This window comes from Coregonus lavaretus (assembly GCF_964263955.1).
Source record: "Coregonus lavaretus genome assembly, contig: HAP1_SCAFFOLD_408, whole genome shotgun sequence".
In the NCBI taxonomy this organism is placed as follows: domain Eukaryota; kingdom Metazoa; phylum Chordata; class Actinopteri; order Salmoniformes; family Salmonidae; genus Coregonus; species Coregonus lavaretus.
In genome coordinates, this window is record NW_028162593.1 from 82,399 (window position 1) to 102,619 (window position 20,221).

The 20,221-nt window shown below is 46.7% G+C and overlaps 1 protein-coding gene across 5 annotated transcripts in view; it reads right to left on the reverse strand.

Annotated features, from left to right (window-relative positions):
- Window positions 1-20,221, reverse strand: part of LOC311119121 (CREB-binding protein-like) — a 46,731-nt gene that overhangs the window by 15,550 nt on the left and 10,960 nt on the right. For all 5 annotated transcript variants that reach the window (XM_084193865.1, XM_084193867.1, XM_084193866.1 and 2 more), the window contains exons 2-9: window positions 19,054-19,655; window positions 16,035-16,169; window positions 15,515-15,776; window positions 5,065-5,178; window positions 3,541-3,783; window positions 3,031-3,112; window positions 2,540-2,680; window positions 2,049-2,166 (exon numbers count right to left, since the gene is read on the reverse strand). In XM_084193865.1, the coding sequence (XP_084049991.1) occupies window positions 2,049-2,166; window positions 2,540-2,680; window positions 3,031-3,112; window positions 3,541-3,783; window positions 5,065-5,178; window positions 15,515-15,776; window positions 16,035-16,169; window positions 19,054-19,655 (1,697 nt within the window). The remainder of the gene's footprint in view (window positions 1-2,048; window positions 2,167-2,539; window positions 2,681-3,030; window positions 3,113-3,540; window positions 3,784-5,064; window positions 5,179-15,514; window positions 15,777-16,034; window positions 16,170-19,053; window positions 19,656-20,221) is intronic.

Here is a 20,221-nt window from a genome sequence, read left to right on the forward strand (position 1 = left end):
GGACTATTCAATGGGCTTGTTTGTGGGGAATGTGAGCTGTGTACTCTGCTGTTGGCAGACTCGTACAGTGCATTCGGAAAGTATTCAGACCCCTTGACTTTTTCCACATTTTGTTCCGTTACAGCCTTATTCTAAAAAGGATTGTATCTTTTTTTCTCTCATCAATCTACACCCAATACCCCATAATGACAAAGCGAAAACGGGTTATACATTTTTGCTATTTAAAAAAAAAAATGTTTTAACAGAAATATCCCATTTACAGTATTCGGACCCTTTACTCAGTACTTTGTTGAAGCACCTTTGGCAGCGATTACAGCCTCAAGTCTTCTTGGGTATGACGCTACAAAGCTTGGCACACCTGTAGTTGGGGAGTTTCTCCCATTCTTCTCTGCAGATCCCCTCAAGCTCTGTCAGGTTGGATGGGGAGTGTCGCTGCACAGCCATTTTCAGGTCTCTCCAGAGACCTTTACATAAGTATTCAGACCCTTTGCTATGAGACTCGAAGTTGAGCTCAGGTGCATCCTCTTTCCATTGATCATCCTTGAGATGTTTCGACAACTTGACTGGAGTCCACTTGTGGTAAATTCAATTGATTGGACATGATTTGGAAAGGCACACACCTGTCTATATCAGGTCGCACAGTTGACAGTGCATGTCAGAGAAAAAACCAAGCCATGAAGTCCAAGGAATTGTCCGTAGAGCTCAGAGACAGGATTGTGTCGAGGCATAGATCTGGGGAAGGGTACGAAACAATTTCTGCAGCATTGAAGGTCCGCAAGAACACAGTGGCGTCCATCATTCTTAAATGGAAGAAGTTTGGAACCACTAAGACTCTTCCTAGAGCTGGCTGCCCGGCCAAACTGAGCAATCAGGGGAGAAGGCCCTTGGTCAGGGAGGTGACCAAGAACCCGATGGTCACTCTGACAGAGCTCCAGAGTTCCTCTGTGGAGATGGGAGAACCTTCCAGAAGGACAACCATCTGTGCAGCACTCCACCAATCAGGCCTTTATGGTAGAGTGGACAGACTGAAGCCACTCCTCAGTAAAACGCACATGACAGCCTGCTTGGAGTTTCCCAAAACATTTTACATTTAGTCATTTAGCAGACGCTCTTATCCAGAGCGACTTACAGTTAGTGAGTGCATACATTTTCATACTGGCCCCCCGTGGGAATCGAACCCACAACCTTGGCGTTGCAAATGCCATGCTCTACCAACTGAGCTACACAGGACTAAAAAAGGCACCTAAAGGACTCTGACCATGAAAAACAAGAGTCTCTGGTCTGATGAAACCAATATTTAACTCTTTGGCCTGAATGCCAAGTGTCACATCTGGAGGAAACCTGGCACCATTCTTACAGTGAAGCATGGTGGTGGCAGCATCATGCTGTGGGGATGTTTTTAAGCTGCAGGGACTGGGAGACCAGTCAGGGTCGAGGAAAAGATGAACAGGGCAAAGTAAAGAGAGATATCCTTGATGAAAACCTGCTCCAAAGCGCTCCGGACCTCAGACTGGGGCGAAGGTTCACCTTCCAACAGGACAACGACCCTAAGCACACAGCCAACACAACGCAGGAGTGGCTTCAGGACAAGTCTCTGAATGTCCTTGAGTGGCCCAGCCAGAGCCCAGACTTGAACCCGATCGAACATCTCTGGAGAGATGAAAATGGCTGTGCAGCGACGATCCCCATCCAACCTGACAGAGCTCGATGGGATCTGCAGATAAGAATGGGAGAAACTCCCCAAATACAGGTGTGCCAAGCTTGTAGCGTAATTCCCAAGAAGACTCAAGGCTGTAATCGCTGCCAAAGGTGCTTCAACAAAGTACTGAGTAAAGGGTCTGAATACTTATGTAAATGTGCTATTTTCTAAAAACCTGTTTTTGCCTTGTCATTATGGGGTATTGTGTGTAGATTGTTGAGGAAAAACCAACAATTTAATCAATTTTAGAATAAGGCTGTAACGTAGCAAAATGTGGAAAAAGTCAAGGGGTCTGAATACTTTCCGAATGCACTGTACATGTCCCCTTCCACCTTCCTAGCTCTCGTACCCTGCTGTTGGCAGACTCGTACATGTCCCCCTCCACCTTCCTAGCGTATGCCACCAGGTTCTCCATCCGCCTGTCCTTTAGAGCGGCAGGATCTGGGGTGGGGAAAATGGCTTGTACTCTGGACAGAGAGAAGGAGAGGGGGAGGGAGAGAGAAGAGGAAATGAATAAACAAACTAATGAATATGGGAAAGACTCAGAGTCTCTAGACTATTTTCAAGTGATTCACTGCTTATGTAGCCTTAATAAGAACATGACTTTCTCATTACTGAGCTTCTGATAAAAGTGGATGCGAGTTGTTATGGCTAGGAAGTTCTGTTTGTGTGGTGGGTGACGATAAAAAAATCTAAAGGCTTCCGGTGAGTCACAATACAAAACCACTGCTTTGGAACTGAACCACGGCTCTGTGAGACTTGTGTTTAATATTCCATTGAGATAAGAGTATTTTAACGGTTTTCTATGGTCGTTTTCCCACTGCAGCCATCTGGACGTACAGTTTGTGGACGAGGTGGTTGCGGAGGTCCTGAGTGACGTGTTCATGCCAGGTCTTCCTGACTCCCGTGGCTGAGAGGGGGGCGGCGGTGGGCAGGCTACCCCCCATGGAGCCAACACCTGACCCGTCGGACAGCAGCTGACTGAGAGGGGGAGGAGAGGAGAGGGTGAGATTAGGACAAGGGAAAACATTTTACATAGGCCTGAACATAAACTCATGAGAAGTTACAATTCAGTTAAGTCTGGTGCTGTGTCAACAAGTCAATTCATATGGAAACCTATGTGAGAGGTTCTTCAATATAGCTAAGTGGGGCCAATTAACTTATTATCCATGATCGTGCTATATGCCTTCTTTTGTGTTTTACTTGCAGTTTCAGTCACTTGATCTATTTACTCTCAGCTAAAGCAATAGTTTGTTGAATAACCACTTCAATTCAATCAATTGATTCCTTGGCACAGCTCCAAGGCATTACATATGTTTGCTGAGACTCACTTGTTGGGAGAGTCCGAGTGCAGGTTGGTCTGATCTGATGAGGCCACGCCCATCGCCCCGCCCCCCATCGCCATCTGGTTACCTGGAGAAACAGCGACACGGCACGTTAGAATCTGTATGTGTGTCTAGATGCAAGTTAAGATTGTATTACACACACGTCGCGCCACACACAAGAATAAAGCACACACACGCTTTAATGTTTACGCAGTTAAATTAAGTAGAAACTGTTACTAGACGGTTAACTAAACAATAAAACCTGTTGAGCAAGGTCCAATGGAGACTGACTAAACCATGGTCCCTTAATCAAACACTTATCCCAAACTGACACACCTTGGGTCGTGCTCATTAGGCAGCAAACAGAAAATTGATTGAAACAGGGCGAGACCACCTGAACTGGTCCAATAAAACACAAATTCCCATTTCAAAACGTTTCCAAATGTCTTCTGTTAAGTGTCCTAATGAACACAGCCCTGCTATACATGGCTAACACACAACAAAACCCCTCTTTACCTAGTGCATTGATGGGTCTCATCTGCTGTGGATGCTGCCCTTGGGTAGCGTTCTGTCCCCCTGGGGGGGTCTGTCCGGGGGTGGGGGTCTGGTTACTGTAGGGCAGGCCCAGGGCGGCGTAGGCCCTCTGCATGGAGGAGGGATCAATGGGGGTGGGGGTGTTGAGGGAGGGGGTGCTGGGGGGGCCAGAGACCACAGAGGCCAGGGAGTTCTGGAGGGCAGCGTTGGGGGAACTCAGCAAGGCTGGAGGAGGAGGGAGAGAGATTCTGGTTTACGTTGATTTTGATTGATTTGACTTTGATAAACATATGCTGTTAGCTATAGTCCTATACAATGTAATCAAACTCCAATATACCCACGGTCATGTACGCACACATTCATGTATACACACAATCAGAACACACACACAAAGCTTTCATAACTTGATTGATTGATATTTATTGTCCTCCAAGAGGACATTCTTGAAACTTTACTTGCTATGGGATAACCGTGTGAAACAGCAGATATGGTTCTAATCTTAGTGGTTCAACCACATTGTGACACACAAGAGCTGTAGAAATTCCTTCAGGGGTATTACATGTGTACAATCCGCATATTAAATAGAGTTCAGCCAACATACCACTCTAAGTCTGCATGCCAAATGGCACCCTATTCCCTATATTGCACTACTTTAGACCAGGACCCACAGTGCACTATGTAGGGAATAGGGTGCAATTTGGGACGCACCCTAAGACTAAAAATCAGAGGAGACCGAACAGAAACGCTGCTTGCCATTTACACTGGCAGGAGTAAAGTCAGTGGTGCCATTGTGCTTTCCAGCATGCGAATCAGACAGAGAGAAACAAACTCTCTGAAGAACAGAGTGATGAAAGATGCTGAGCAGAGGGAGAGAGAATGAGCAAGCGGAGAAAGAGAGCAGAGAGAGAGAGAAAGAAAGAGTAAAAGAGCAAGGGGAAAAAACAAGAAAGTAGAGTAAGGCAAGGAGATGGAGAAAGAGGGAGAGAGAAAAAGAGAGGGAGCAATTAGAGTGAGAGAACAAGAAAGCAGAGAGAAAAAAGCATCCACGGAGGCAGGCAGTCATCTCAGCACGGTGGTGGTGGGGGGTTTAAATGAATCATCAGCCCACCAGCCAATCGCACGGCAGGACACCCACACACCCTCCATCCCATTCCTCCTCTCCTCTCCTCCTATCCCTCCTGCGTCTCGGATTACAAGCCCAGTAGGAGTCCACTCTTGCTCATCGAGCGCTAGCCTGGTCCCAGATCGGTTTGTGCCATCTTGTCAAGATCTATGGTCATTGGCAAGACAGCACAAACATATCTAAGACCAGGCTAGTGAAACACACGCCTGGTATATAAATATCCTACAGGTGGCGCTGTCTTATGGATGATGAAGTACTCATGGAGTAGGATGAGGTGATCTCTAGTTACTGATCTAAGTTAAGTTTTGGGTTTTCACCCTAATGATTGATATATGGGGAGCAAGTAAACTGATCCTAGATCAATGTGTGTGTGTACTACTCACGTTGCTGGTTCTTCTTGTCGCTGGCGTTCTTTAGCGGCAGGCAGACAGGACAGTCGTGCCGCGTACAGTTCTTCCAGTGTGAGATGATCTGTCTGGACGACGCACAGTGAGCCACTAAAGAGGGGAACAGAAGAGCAGAAGGAACACAGCGTTAGACCACCTGTAACACAGGTTTAATGTCACGTGCACAAGTACAGTGAGATGCCTTGCAAGCACTAAACCTAACAATGCAGTAATCAATAACAATGTAATACTAAAAATAACAAGGTAGAACAAAAACACATAAAACAAAGAAGAAAAAAAAGAGTTTGGAACTTGGTAGTGAGTGTTGCAACCGAGTACAGATGATTTTTACGTGCTGCGCGCTTCAGCACGTAACATTGGATGCAGTCTTTCACAGTGCCATCCGTTTTGTCCCCAAAGCCCCATATACTACCCACCATTGTGACCTGTACGCTCTCGTTGGCTGGCCCTCACTACATATTCGTCGCCAAACCCACTGGCTCCAGGTCATCTATAAATCACTGCTAGGCAAATCCCCGCTTTATCTTAGCTCATTGGCCACCATAGCAACACCCACCCGTAGTATGCGCTCCAGCAGGTATCTCTCACTGGTCATCCCCAAAGCCAACACCTCCTTTGGCCGCCATTCCTTCCAGTTCTCTGCTGCGAATGACTGGAACGAACTGCAAAAATCTCTGAAGCTGGAGACTTATCTCCCTCACTAACTTTAATCATCAGTTGTCAGAGCAGCTTACCGATCACTGCACCTGTACACAGCCCATCTGTAATTAGCCCACCCAACTACCTCATATTGTTATTTATTTTGCTAATTTGCATCCCAGTATCTCTATTTGCACATCATCTTCTGCACATCTATCATTCCAGTGTTAATACTAAATTGTAATTATTTTGCACTATGGCCTATTTATTGCCTTACCTCCATAACTTACTACATTTGCACACACTATATATAGATTTTCTATTGTGTTATTGACTGTATGTTTTGTTTTATCCCATGTGTAACTATGTGTTGTTGTTTTTAATCGCACCGCTTTGCTTTATCTTGGCCAGGTCGCAGTTGTAAATCGGCAGTCCCGTTCTGTGAGCTTGTGTGGCCTACCACTTCGCAGCTGAGCCGTTTGTTGCTCCTAGACGTTTCCATTTCACAGCACTTAACAGTTGACCGTGGCAGCTCTAGCAGGGCAGAAATTTGATGATCTGACTTGTTGGAAAGGTGGCATCCTATGACAGTGCCACGTTGAAAGTCACTGAGCTCTTCATTACGGGCAATTCTACTGCCAATGTTAGAATATGGAGATTGCATGGCTGTGTGCTCGATCTTATACACCTGTAAGCAACGGGTGTGGCTGAAATAGCCGAATCCACTAATTTGAAGGGGTGTCCACATACTTATGACCATCTAGTGTATGTAAGAATATTATATTTACAATGTGCAGGGATACTGGAGTGATAGCAGTAGATATATAGGTCACTAGCCATCAGGATATATGATAAACAGAGTAGCAGCAGCATATATGATGATTGTATGTGAGTGTGGGTGTGTGTTTGTGTAGAGTCAGTATAATTGTGTGAGCATGTTATGTGTATGAGCAAATGGAGTGTATGTGTTGGAATGTCAGTGTGCGTGTAGAGTCCTGTGATTGTACATGGAGACAGCGCCAAAAAAATCCTCCACACATACAATAGTCAACTCAGATAATCCGCGTAGCCATTTTGTTAGCTATTTAGAAGCCTTATGTCTTAGGGATTGAATATGTTCAGGAGCCTGTTGGTGTCAGACTTGATGCACCGGTACCACTTGCCGTGCGGAAGCAGAGAGAACAGTCTATGGCTTGTGTGGCTGGAATCTAGGGCTGTCCCGACTAAAGAAAATCTTGGTTGACCAAGAGTCGTCTGTTCTTTCGAAATGTTAAAACGTGTATCTTTCCATATACATTGCATTCGGAAAGTATTCAGAGCCCTTGACTTTTTCCACATTTTGTTACGTTATAGCCTTATTCTAAAATTGATAAACTAGACAAAGCAAACCATAATGACAAAGCAAAAACAGTTTGAAATAAAAAAAATTGTAATATCACATTTACATAAGTATTCAGACCCTTTACTCAGTACTTTGTTGTAGCACCTTTGGCAGCGATTACAGCCTTGAGTCTTCTTGGGTATGACGCTACAAGCTTGGCACACCTGTATTTGGGGAGTTTCTCCCATTCTTCTCTGCAGATGCTCTCAAACTGTCAGGTTGGATGGGGAGCGTCGTTGCACAGCTATTTTCTCTCCAGAGATGTTTGATCGGGTTCAAGTCCAGGCCACTCAAGGACATTCAGAGACTTGTTCCGAAGCCACTCCTGCGTTGTCTTGGCTGTGTGCTTAGGGTCGTTGTCCTGTTGGAAGATGAACCTTCACCCCAGTCTGAGGTCCTGAGCGCTCTGGAGCAGGTTTTCATCAAGGATCTCTCTGTACTTTGCTCCGTTCATCTTTCCCTCGATCCTGACTAGTCTCCCAGTACCTGCCGCTGAAAAACATCCCCACAGCATGATGCTGCCACCACCATGCTTCACCGTAGGGATGGTGCCAGCTTTCTTCCAGATGTGGCGCTTGGCATTCAGGCCAAAGAGTTCAAACTTGGTTTCATCAAACTGATGAGTAGCTTCCGTCTGGCCACTCTACCATAAAGGACTGATTGGTGGAGCGCTGCAGAGATGGTTGTCCTTCTGGAAGGTTGTTCCATCTCCACAGTGGAACTCTGGAGTTCTGACATGCACTGTCAAATGTGGAACATTATATAGACAGGTGTGTGCCTTTCCAAATCATGTCCAATCAATTGAATTTACCACAGATGGACTCCAATCAAGTTGTAGAAACATCTCAAGGATGATCAATGGAAACAGGATGCAACTGAGCTCAATTTCGAGTCTCATAGCAAAGGGTCTGAATACTTATGTACATTTGCAAATATTTCAAAAAAACAGTTTTCGCTTTTTATGGGGTATTGTGTGTAGACTGAGGAAGAAAATAATTGTATGCATTTTAGAATAAGGCTATAACGTAACAAAATGTGGAAAAAGTGAAGGGGTCTGAATACTTTCCGAATGCACTGTATAGACACACCCTATGTTTGAATAACATCAACTATATGTAGGCTACTGAGCTTGTCTGATGCTTTAAGCACTGCGATTAAAAATGAAGACACACAAATTACTAAAGGAGGGAGCCAGAGATCAATATAGCCAAACCAGAAGAAGAAAAAAAAAAAACGGTACCCGACCCAACCCCCCTCCTCCCGCTGTGGCCTTCGCAGATTCTGCCGTTACGTTCCTGAAGTTTCCGGTAATAGGCCACACCAACTTTTCCATTTGGAGTGCCAAGTTATTGTACCATTTGCCAGTTATGATTTTTATATGCGCATTTTCGTGGAACAGAAATCATATCTCAAAATCAATGTAATTCGGTTATTCATAATTCTATCTAAATTAAAGTGATACAAATCTAAAAGTAACTTCTATTACCAATATGTAAAAATAGTCTACATAAAGACAAAATAAAACATTGTAGCCTGCAGTTAGAAAAAAATCCTGATAAAAATACAAATCCTATAAATCACATTTGCAGACAGGCTATGCGTAGCCAGAAACTTCAAACATTGTATCAACTATTAACTTGGTCCGGCTGAAGCTCGTGCTAGCAAACTTGCAACATTGTATAAAATATTCTGGGCCCTCAGAGTTTCCGCGCCAGTGAGCCATTGACAGACACAGCTGTAGGCTATTTGCGCAAGGGATAAGAAGTAATCAGGTATGGCTTTTTTATGATGTTTCCACCGGAAAGGAAGAGAGCTAGAAAGATTTTTCAAATAGGCTACTTTGAGGAACCATTGTCATTCTCAATGGATGTAAAAACAGATGTTGTTTACTTGCTGTTTGAGGCGAAGAAAAAAATAATTTGAGAAGCTCCACAGTGATGGTGAGTTAAGACAATCAGAAATAGTATCACATTTGCACACAGGCCAGGTAGCCTAGGCCTACTTCTATGCGTAATCACTTGCGTGTCCTTACTCGAGATTGACAGGAGCGCTCCAAACAAAAGACAATGAATAAATGGACAACTTGTAAAATAAATTAAATAAACCAAAACTTTTCTAACAAGTGTAGCCTAGGTTGTGCTGTCTGCAAACAACATGTCCACTCCTACAATGACAATGGTAAAACTGTAATAATATATTGAATGCATTAACAAAAATTACCGTAACCAAACAAACATTGTACTACTGGTGTGCCTCCGCAATGGATTAGTCCACTCAGACAGGCGTGAATCAGACCGGTGTCTCGTGTGCCATAACATATTTAATATATATTTGCCACTGCTCGACTAATAAAATATTGGTCGACCAACAGCATATCGACCAAACAATCGACCAGTTGATTAAATTGGTCAGCCCTACTGGACTCTAACGATTTTCCGGGCCTTCCTTTCACACCACCCTCTGTAGCGCCATGCGATCGAGGGCGGTGCGGTTGCCACACCAAGCAGTGAAGCAGCCAATTAAGATGCTCTCAATGGTGCAGATGTAGAACTTTCTTTAGGATTTTGAAGGCCCATGCCAAACTGTTTCAACCTCCTGAGGGATAAGACGCGCTGTCGCGCCTTCTTCACAATTGTGTGCGTGGACCATTTTAAGTCCTTAGTGATTTGGACACAGAGGATCTTTAAGCGCTCGACCCGCTCAACTGCAGCCCCGTCGATGTGGGTGGGGGCGTGCTCGCCCACCTGTTTCCTGTAGTCCACGATCAGCTCCTTGGTCTTACTGACGTTGAGGTAGAGGTTGTTGTCCGGCACCACACTGCCAGGTCACCTGACCTCCTCCCTTTTAGGCTGTCTCATCATCGCAGGTGATCTGGCCTACCACCGTCGTGTCGTCAGCAAACTTGATGATTGAGTTGGAGCCATTCGTGGCCATGCAGTCGTGGGTGAACAGGGAGTACAGTATGGGACTAAGCCCGCCCCCGTGTTGAGGGTCAGCGTGGCGGAGGTGATGTTGCCTACCCTCACCACCTGGGATCAGCCCGTCAGGTAGTAAAAGATCCAGTTGCAGAGGGAGGTGTTCAGTCCTAGTGTCCTAAGCTTGGTGACGAGCTGGAGGGAACAATGGTGTTTAACGCAAAACTGTAGTCAATGAACGGCATTCTCACATAGGTATTCCTTTTATGTAGGTGGTTGAGGGCAGTGTGGAGTGCAATTGAGATTGCGTCTATGCAAATTGGAGTGGGTCTAAGGTGTCTGCGATGATGGAGTTGGTGTGCCATAACCAGCCTTTCAAAGCACTTCATGATTACATATGTGAGTGCTACAGGGCGGTAGTCATTGTGGCATGAAGCCTTAGAACTCTTGGGAACAGGAATGATGCTGGTCAGCATAAGACATGTGGGGATTACAGACTGGGACAAGGAGAGGTTGAAAATGACAGTGAATATGCCTGCCAGCTGTTCAGTGCATTCTCTGACAACATGCCTTGGAATACTGTCCTGCCTTGCAAGTGTTGCCCTGATTAAAGCCCTTACTCACGTCAACCTCGGAGTTCGAGATCACCCAGTCCTCTGGGTCGGTGGGGGCCCTCACGCACGGCATGGTGTTATATCTTCTGGTAGAGAGAGGCATCGTTGGATAGATCACGGCTGGGTCTTCCTTTGTAATCCGTAATGCCACACGCGGCGGGCGTCGGCGCCTGTGTAATATGATTCCACCTTATTCTTATATTGTCCTTTAACTCGCTTGATGACTCGGTGGAGGTCCTTGCGGGACTTCTTGTACTTGTTCCTGTCCTCAGGTCGTCTGCGATATCCCTTACCTTTAGCTTAGCGCCAACCTCTGTGTTATTCCAAGGCCTTTGATTGGGGAAGCAGCGAACCTTCACTGTGGGGACAATGTCGCCGATGCATTTCCTAATGAAGCCAGTGACGGAGGTGGTTAGCTCGTTGATGTTATTGGCAGAGTCTCGTAACATATTCCTAGCAAAGCAGTCCTGTAGCATAATCTCTGATTCTGATGACAATTTCTCAACGGAGCGAGTCATGGGTACTTTGAGCTTCTGCTTGTAAACAGGAATACGAAGTCAACCTGATTTGCTGAATGGGGGACGAGGGAGGGCCTTGTAGTCTAGGACTGTATTGCCCCTAGTGGCGAAGGAGACGTGTTGAAGGAAGTTGGGCATCACGTGTCTTAATGACGCAGAATAAAAAAATCCCACAAGAAAACGCCGGCAACAAGGAAAGCAGCATCCGGGTGCAAGTTTTCCTGCTTGTTTATAGCCTCATATAGTTCGTTAGGTTCCAGCTTGTTATTTTACTTGTTCTGAGGTGGAATGTATACGACAGTCACGATAACAGCTAAAAACTCTTGGGAGGTAGAAGGATCAGCATTTGACCATCAGGTATTCCAAGACAGGTGAACAATCGGTCAAGACTTCCACTGCACTCGAGTTGGCACAACATTTGTTGTTGATGAAGACGCAAACCCCTCCCCCTCTCGATTTTCCTGACTCCACTGTCCTGTCCGCTCTATGGAGAATCCATCGAGTTGGATAGCAATGTGGGGGGGGGGGTTCTCCGAAAGCAAGGTTTCAAAAATATTGCAATTAAGATAGTCCCGTTGGTAGCAAAGCCGCGATCGGAGGTCATCCATCTTATTAACAAGTGACTGTACATTGGCCAATAGAATGGAGGGAAGAGGGGGATGGTTTTCCTTTCGCCTTAATCGCGCAAGGACTCCCCCCCCCCTCTTGCCTCTGTAATGCCTGCGTTTTCTCTTGGATACCCCGAAGATTGGGTCGGAATTACAGAAAGAGTCCAGGGCAGATGAGTCGAAGTTGAAGCCAGAATTGGCGTAAATAACTGCCAACCTGATGTTCAAAAGTTATTGTCGGTTATAAGAAATGATAGCTGATACATTGTGAAAATAAATTACAAATACAGTGAGGGAAAAAAGTATTTAATCCCCTGCTGATTTTGTATGTTTGCCCACTGACAAAGAAATGATCAGTCTATAATTTTAATGGTAGGTTTATTTGAACAGTGAGAGACAATAACAACAAAAAAATCCAGAGAAACGCATGTAAAATTTCTTATAAATTGATTTGCATTTTAAATGAGGGAAATAAGTATTTGACCCCTCTGCAAAACATTACTTAGTACTTGGTGGCAAAACACTTGCTGGCAATCACAGAGGTCAGACGTTTCTTGTAGTTGGCCACCAGGTTTGCACACATCTCAGGAGGGATTTTGTCCCACTCCTCTTTGCAGATCTTCTCCAAGTCATTAAGGTTTCGAGGCTGATGTTTGGCAACTCGAACCTTCAGCTCCCTCCACAGATTTTCTATGGGATTAAGGTCTTGAGACTGGCTAGGCCACTCCAGGACCTTAATGTGCTTCTTCTTGAGCCACTTCTTTGTTGCCTTGGCCGTGTGTTTTGGGTCATTGTCATGTTGGAATACCCATCCACGACCCCTTTTCAATGCCCTGGCTGAGGGAAGGAGGTTCTCACCCAAGATTTGACGGTACATGGCCCCGTCCATCGTCCCTTTGATGCGGTGAAGTTGTCCTGTTCCCTTAGCAGAAAAACACCCCCAAAGCATAATGTTTCCACCTCCATGTTTGAGGGTGGGGATGGTGTTCTTGGGGTCATAGGCAGCATTCCTCCTCCTCCAAACACGGCGAGTTGAGTTGATGCCAAAGAGCTCGATCTGATTACAACACTTTAACCCAGTTCTCCTCTGAATCATTCAGATGTTCATTGGCAAACTTCAGACGGGCATGTATATGTACTTTCTTGAGCAGGGGGACCTTGCGGGCGCTGCAGGATTTCAGTCCTTCACGGCGTAGTGTGTTACCAATTGTTTTCTTGGTGACTATGGTCCCAGTTGCCTTGAGATCATTGACAAGATCCTCCCATGTAGTTCTGGGCTGATTCCTCACCATTCTCATGATCATTGCAACTCCACGAGGTGAGATCTTGCATGGAGCCCCAGGCCGAGGGAGATTGACAGTTATTTTGTGTTTCTTCCATTTGCGAATAATCGCACCAACTGTTGTCACATCTCACCAAGCTGCTTGGTGATGGTCTTGTAGCCCATTCCAGCCTTGTGTAGGTCTACAATCTTGTCCCTGACATCCTTGGAGAGCTCTTTGGTCTTGGCCATGGTGGAGAGTTTGGAATCTGATTGATTGATTGCTTCTGTGGACAGGTGTCTTTTATACAGGTAACAAGCTGAGATTAGGAGCACTCCCTTTAAGAGTGTGCTCCTAATCTCAGCTCGTTACCTGTATAAAAGACACCTGGGAGCCAGAAATCTTTCTGATTGAGAGGGGGTCAAATACTTATTTCCCTCATTAAAATGCAGATCAATTTATGACATTTTTGACATGCGTTTTTCTGGATTTTTGTGTTGTTATTCTGTCTCTCACTTTTCAAATAAACCTACCATTAAAATTATAGACTGATAATTTCTTTGTCAGTGGGCATACGTATAAAATCAGCAGGGGATCAAATACTTTTTTCCCTCACTGTAAAAGCCAAAATAATCACAAAATAGCAAAGTTGGATTAGAGATCGCAACATGGAGGCCATACAGTATGGCGCCATCTTTGTGTTTTCAGTGAGCAACTACAGAGGGAAAACTGAAGAGCACAGGGAAGACAAAGTTAGACGACCACCACTGGCTCCAAAAACAAAAAGCAATAACCAATATTTATATAACCCCAGACTTTCATATTCTACATTAAGCAGGAAGAGGAGCATATAATATCTCTGTGACACGAGTACAAAATACACTTTAAGAGAGCAGGAGTGTATTAGTGCCAACAGCACCCTCTAATGCAACACAGAGCCGCAAGGCATTAAACAGTAAGTCTTGGCTTGTTCTAACTCCGCGGCAGAAAGAGAAATAGAGAGGAGAAATCGGAGTCTCCCCAAAGGCCTGGTTATCGTACCAGGCTTCTCACAGTGATAATTCAGTCTGGGAAGGGTCTACTGCGTTTGGCCTCGGAAGGCAGAAGAAGAGCACCACAACCAAAACAACATGTTCTTTTTGGTTCTGGAGTCTGTACCTGCCAGATTGGGTTTCTCCTGGCAGTGTTGGATAACTGGCTAATATAGAGCCCAGGGCCCTGTTCAACAGAAAACAACAACTATTTTGGGCAAATTCAGTACCTCATCGTTGGCCTCATTAGGGAGAGAACAAGAAACAACAAAACATGTTTCTCCTGGTTTTGTACAAGACATATGGGGTTCCCTCTATTCTCAAGTGCAGGGATACCAAATTGGCTAACAGAGAGCCCTGGATCCTGTTCAGTAGGGCACACCGTAGCAAAACGTTTTGCAACGGTAAACTAGAATCTGGTCATTCTTATTGGACAATTTCAAGTAGTACCTCCCCATTTCAGAATGTTTTAAAACATTTTCGCCCAACTGAAGTTGACCCTGACTGATGTGCCTGCTGCTCCAACCAGGCCACTAGCCCTGGGCAAGCCCTGGGGCAGGAGAAGAGGGAGTCTAGAACTAAAGGCAACTATACATGAACGTGACAGCTAAATGAATAAATTGCTCGAAGCGGTGTAGAAAAGTATGAATATTTTTTTCAGATATCTCAAAATGAATTTCTTATTACAGATTCAATATGCAACCCCCATCATAGCAAGGGGAGCTTAGCAACAGTTTGCTTAGATTCTGTGTGGAACTCTCAAAACAAGCCAATCCAAGCACCAGCACCACAATCACCTAAGAAAATACAATTCCATTTACTTAAAATCTGAGAAAGGGGACAATTACTCTAAAGAGGAACGTTCTTGCTGATTGTTTGGGTGGCGGGTAGCCGAAGGAAATGAGCTGGCAGAGACACGAAGAACTAACGCCTCGGCATGCACAAGTGTTTGGCTTCATATGACACTTCAACCAGACAGCATACAGGGCCAGATATAAATGAGAGAGGCTGGAGGGGAATTTTTCATTAAAGCCATGAAAGAGAAAATAAAACTAGAGAGAAAGAGAGCGGGGAGAAAAAGAAAAAGGATTGAGAGGGAAAGAGAGAAAAGAGAAGAGTGGGAAAGTAGCATTCGAGGTGTAGAACTGGAAATCCTCAGTGGCGTGTCCAGATTTGGCAAAGATGCGTGGTGTGACCGACATGGAGTGAAGGAGAGCGTCTGGCCTTCTGTGTTACTGGGAGCACCTTGGAGAGTGGAGGGACGGAGGAGTGATGGAGACGGGGGAGAGAGAGAAACCCTGGCCTCAATGACCCAAAGAACCAGCCATGGGGCTACTCTACACCGAGGCTGTGTCCCCTACCCTCCATTAGCCACAGTGCCAGACCTTACCCAAACCCCTTTCCCCTCAACTTAGCCAAACCTCTCCCCAATCCCCCCCCCCCACCTCTAGTACTCACCCTGGCAGGACTTGCCGGCCTGGCAGTGGGTCATGTGGTTGAGGACGTTCTTCATGGTGCGGCAGTGTGGCAGGGCGCAGGCCCGCACCTCCCCATTGGCCTGCTCGCGCCGCTGGCACTTGTGGGCGTGGAGCAGAAGCACCAGCTGCTGCTGGATCAGTTTGCGCTTCTCCGGGTCGGCCGTGGGGCCAGAGACGGAGACACTGCCAGGTACGGGGACCATGCCCACCGATGGCACCTGCTGCCCGGGCTGCTGCTGGGACTGGGGAGGGAGAGGGGTGGAGGATGGAGGAAAGAGGGGGAAGGGGGGAGAAAAGAGGAATATGCTTAAGAACCTTGTCTAAGTCATCAAATTAATTGTACCTAACTACATTGACATCAGAGGGTTCCAGGATCGATGCAAAGCCTTGGCATTTGCACATAACATACAGAGACAACGGGAAACACTCTTTAACAAAAGAAGCAGTGCACTATATAGGGAATAGGGTGGCAGACTAGGTGTGTGGACAGGAGGACTCACCAGGTTTGGCACGCTGGTGACAGCGGTGAGGGCTGCTGCCTTGTTCTGAAGCTGCTGGGGGTTCACCCCCTGTCCTGGCCCCCCCTGGCCGTACTGACCACCAAACGGACTGCCACCGTTACTGCCCAGGCCCAACTGAAAGAAGGAAGAGGAGAGAGGGGAAGGAGAGAAATGGAGAGGGGAGAAAATGGAAGAGGAAAGAGACAAAAATCTGTAAAAAAAGCATTTCAAAACACAGTCCATGCTAGTAACTAAGTCGCTCTGGATAAGAACTTCAGCTAAATGACCAAAATGTAAATGTATCAAGTGTCAATTCCATTTCGCCAAGCACACAAGAAACCCAAGTCTCAAAACATGGAAAATGCTCCCAGCATCCAGCATCAATTTGTCTTCTCCAATTCTGCACCAATTTGTCAACAAGCAGCTCTCCCAGTGAGGTCTACGCCATTCACAGCTCGTACATGGTGCCATTATAGCTCTGCCAACTTGGTCCCACCACAACCCTGCTAGTGCCAACAAAGCTCAGACATAGCCCCACACCACAACTGCCAGAGTTTGAGCTGCAGGCTGAGGAGCCAGAGGGCCTTAACTGCATCCCTCCTCCTCCTTCCCACTTTCTCCCTCAGCACTCCCTCCAACATCTCCCTTCATCTCCATCTACAATCACCCCAGCTCTCTCTTTTCTAATTCTCCTATCCGCTTTCCGCAATCACTTCAGCCAGAGAGGCCCCAACATCCCTCCTTCCCTCAGAGTCCCTTCTATCCTTCTCTCTCCTTCTCCCTCTCTGATCCCATGCAGCAGGCAGGCTTAAACCACACCAGGCACCAGCCCCCCCAACATCCCCCTTCCCTCCCTCCATCCTTCCTTCCCCCAGGCACAGTTCCCCCCCACCCCCCCCCCGGGCCGTTGACAGCGCTCCAGCAGACCAGATAAAAAGACCCAGCTGAGGCAACCAGAAACCAGCAGCTTAACACACACACACACAGCTGAAGAGAGTCGTCCCCCCCCCCCCCCACCTCACCTCCCTCTATCTTTCTGTCCCTCGCCGACAAACTCCACACAGACAAGCACTGAAAAGTACCCTCCATGCTCTCCACACACACCTCCTCCTCCTCTTTCTGACACACTTATCACAGCAGCCAGCTCTGCTTTGATTCTTGCCACTCCACTGCCAGAAAAGAGACACAGAGGAGTTTATTTAGCTTGTCTGGCCCTGCACATAGATTACCCCCTTTCTTTCTATCCCTCCCTCGCTCCCTCTTCTCCATTCCTCCTTTCACACTCACCCCCTTATTCTGCGTCTGATAAAGTGATTTACTGCCCAATGGTAGGGCAGAGAGCCAGAGAAAGAGGAAAAGATTGGGATCACACACGCGCCCAGAAAGAATTTACAACCTCGGATAATGCAAAGACAATAAACCACACACACACACAATAACAAAGACCATCACCTGGCTGCCTCTTCTCACTGCACTCAGTGACCAGACCATCACCATGAAGACGCATTTTCTCTATGCCCCTCTCTCCAAAACAACTAAACTACCACCAATACGCTCTCTTTCAGTCTCTCTCTCTCTAGCCCCTCTACCAGTCTCTCTCACACCCAAATCAAACTACTACAGGTTCTCTCAGCATACTGGTCTCCATGTAAACACACAAATATAAACACTTTTAAGACCCCCTCTCTGTGTTGTGGTTACAGACGCTCACTAGACAGCAGAGAAAGCAGAATGGATGGTTTCCTATTGGTTTCTTGTGAAACCACATAAGAGCAATGTCACTGAGGCTTAGGTAAACTATACCTAGCGCTACACACACTGTTATAATCAACTCTAGAATCCCCTACAGACAGTGACTGAGCAGAAGATGATAATGTTAACTCAAGATCAGTACATAGCAGTTTGGTAGAACTAGAATTCTAGTTCTAATTCTGTAGGCAGAGCTTGCAATTGAATAATGCTGCCAACTAATGGCTAATGTCTTTAAAAAACTGACTCAAGCCAATAGGCTACCAGCTTGCCACTTGTACAGCCCATTGTGCAAAAAGAGAGCAGTTAGGAGTCTGCAGTGCTATTGTTAGAGCTGTTTTTATAGTCCTCCAAGGCCACTGTGGCGCGCTGTTAGAAATGTATCATCCCGTTAGAAACAAAGACCAGGCGTTTTAACGAGAGGCTACGGTGCTTCTCACCACTAATTAATTGGGCAATTAAGCAGTGAATTAAGCCCAGTAAAAACCTAAGCACCGGCTTGGTGTCAAACACAATCAGAGGCAGCATCAGACATTAGTGTAGTAGAACTAGGCACAGGGGAGGCTGGCTAAGTGGAGCCTGGTCCCAGATCTGTTTAGGGACCATAGGAAGGGGCAAGACAAGACTAACATATCTGGGACCAGGCTATGGCTCATGCTGCGTTCACTTCATGTCGGAGTGATCGGAGGAACGACTTGTCTACTTGGAGCGTTAACGTGCTCGGAAGGAACACAATCTTTTTGTTGCTATTTTCAGTGGTGCGTGGCATCAGAGTTCAGCGTGTGGGAAAGATCGGGGTCCAGAGATCATACCCGAGTTTCCTAGTCGTAATTACGAGTTGGTGGGGTGTTCACATGCATTTTCCCAGTAGGAAGGTCGTATTTACGAGTTCCCGACATGACGTGAACGCGGCATAAGTGTCTGAATCTTTCAAAATGGTTTGGCTTCTGTGGAGGGCATTTATTAGTCTCAAACATGGCAGATTTAGTACCCAGCAGTATCAGAGAGCTATCACCCAATCAGTATGGATCTGCTCTACACAGTGCCAAAGTGCCAAAGCTGAGAATGCATGGATGATCCTGTACAAATGATGATTCAACACACACAAACCAGAGCTATAAAGAGATATCGCTTCTCTCTGACCATTTGGCACATTCAAGACCTCTCTTTCTCTCTGTCGCAGACACACATTTCATACATGCCTCTCTATGACTCAGTGTGTGTGTGTGTGTGTGTGTGTGTCTGTCTGCGTCTCTCATCCGTGACTCACCTTGTTCATGTTGCCCGCCTGCTGGGTGGCGGCCGCAGCGCTGAAGGTGGCAGCGCCCATCTGCTGCCCGCCCTGCTGTGTGAGGGTCTCTGCCAACGAGCTGCCAGCTCCTCCTCCTGGTGCCCCCTGCATAGCCTGGTACTGCCCCCGGCCTCGTCCACCTCCAGGAACCAGCCCCAGTCCTCCGTTCATCACCTGGCCCGGCTGGTGCTGCCCACCCTGGGCTAACATCCCGGCGTGGCCCCCCAGAGACTGGTTGAAGTTCTGTCCGGTCCCCGCTTTCGGCGACCCTTGACCCAAGGCGCTCTTCCCAAGTGCTGCACCCAGCTGACCCCCCATGACGCCGGGCTGAGTTCCTCCTCCAGCACCCCCGGTGAGACCCGAGGTGCTACCCGCCCGGAGGAGCTCTGACAGCTGCTTGTGCTTGGCCACTGCGTCCGGGACCATGGAGCCCAGAGGTCCAGGACCCCCAGGGTTGGTGTTACCCCCATTGGAGGACATGGCGCCACCCATCATACCCCCCAGGCCAGAGCCTCCGTTGGGGATCAGCTCGTCTGGCAGGTCGTTCTCCAGGTCGTCCCATGATAAGGAGCCTAGGTCCACTGTAGAAGAGGAGGAAGAGGAGGAGAGAGAAAAACAGGTTAATAATATGGATTGACTGACAACAATTTAAATATCTCTGTCTGTGTAACTGCCATTGAAGTACAGTATCAGCCAGCCTATCGCAGACCTGCCAACCTTAAATAATTGTTATGAGTACCATTTCAGCGCAGTGGCGGCACCCCCGGGTCCCACAACGGCACGTGTGCGACACCACATTGCTCATATCACGCCTGGCGTGGTCCTTTTTTTGTCTAATAATGTGGCAGAAGGCTGCCTCAGTAGGAATGGTAGGCTATAGATTTATGGGTACTTGGTAATTAGCTGCTCTTCAAGAGCTAACTAGAAATACGTTTAAACGTACTATCAGGGCTCAGGTTGTGCTGATGTAGGCCTAAGGTTCAGTAGGGGGTAAGTCCAGCGAATGGCAGTCAACTTCCCCTTAGGAAGTTGGAGCATTTTGCATTTTTGAAAAACCTGTAACTGCCATTACCTGAAACCTAGAGTCTTAAATTATATCAAACAATGTAGCCAACACAGAAGTATTGTGTTTGATCCTAAATTATAT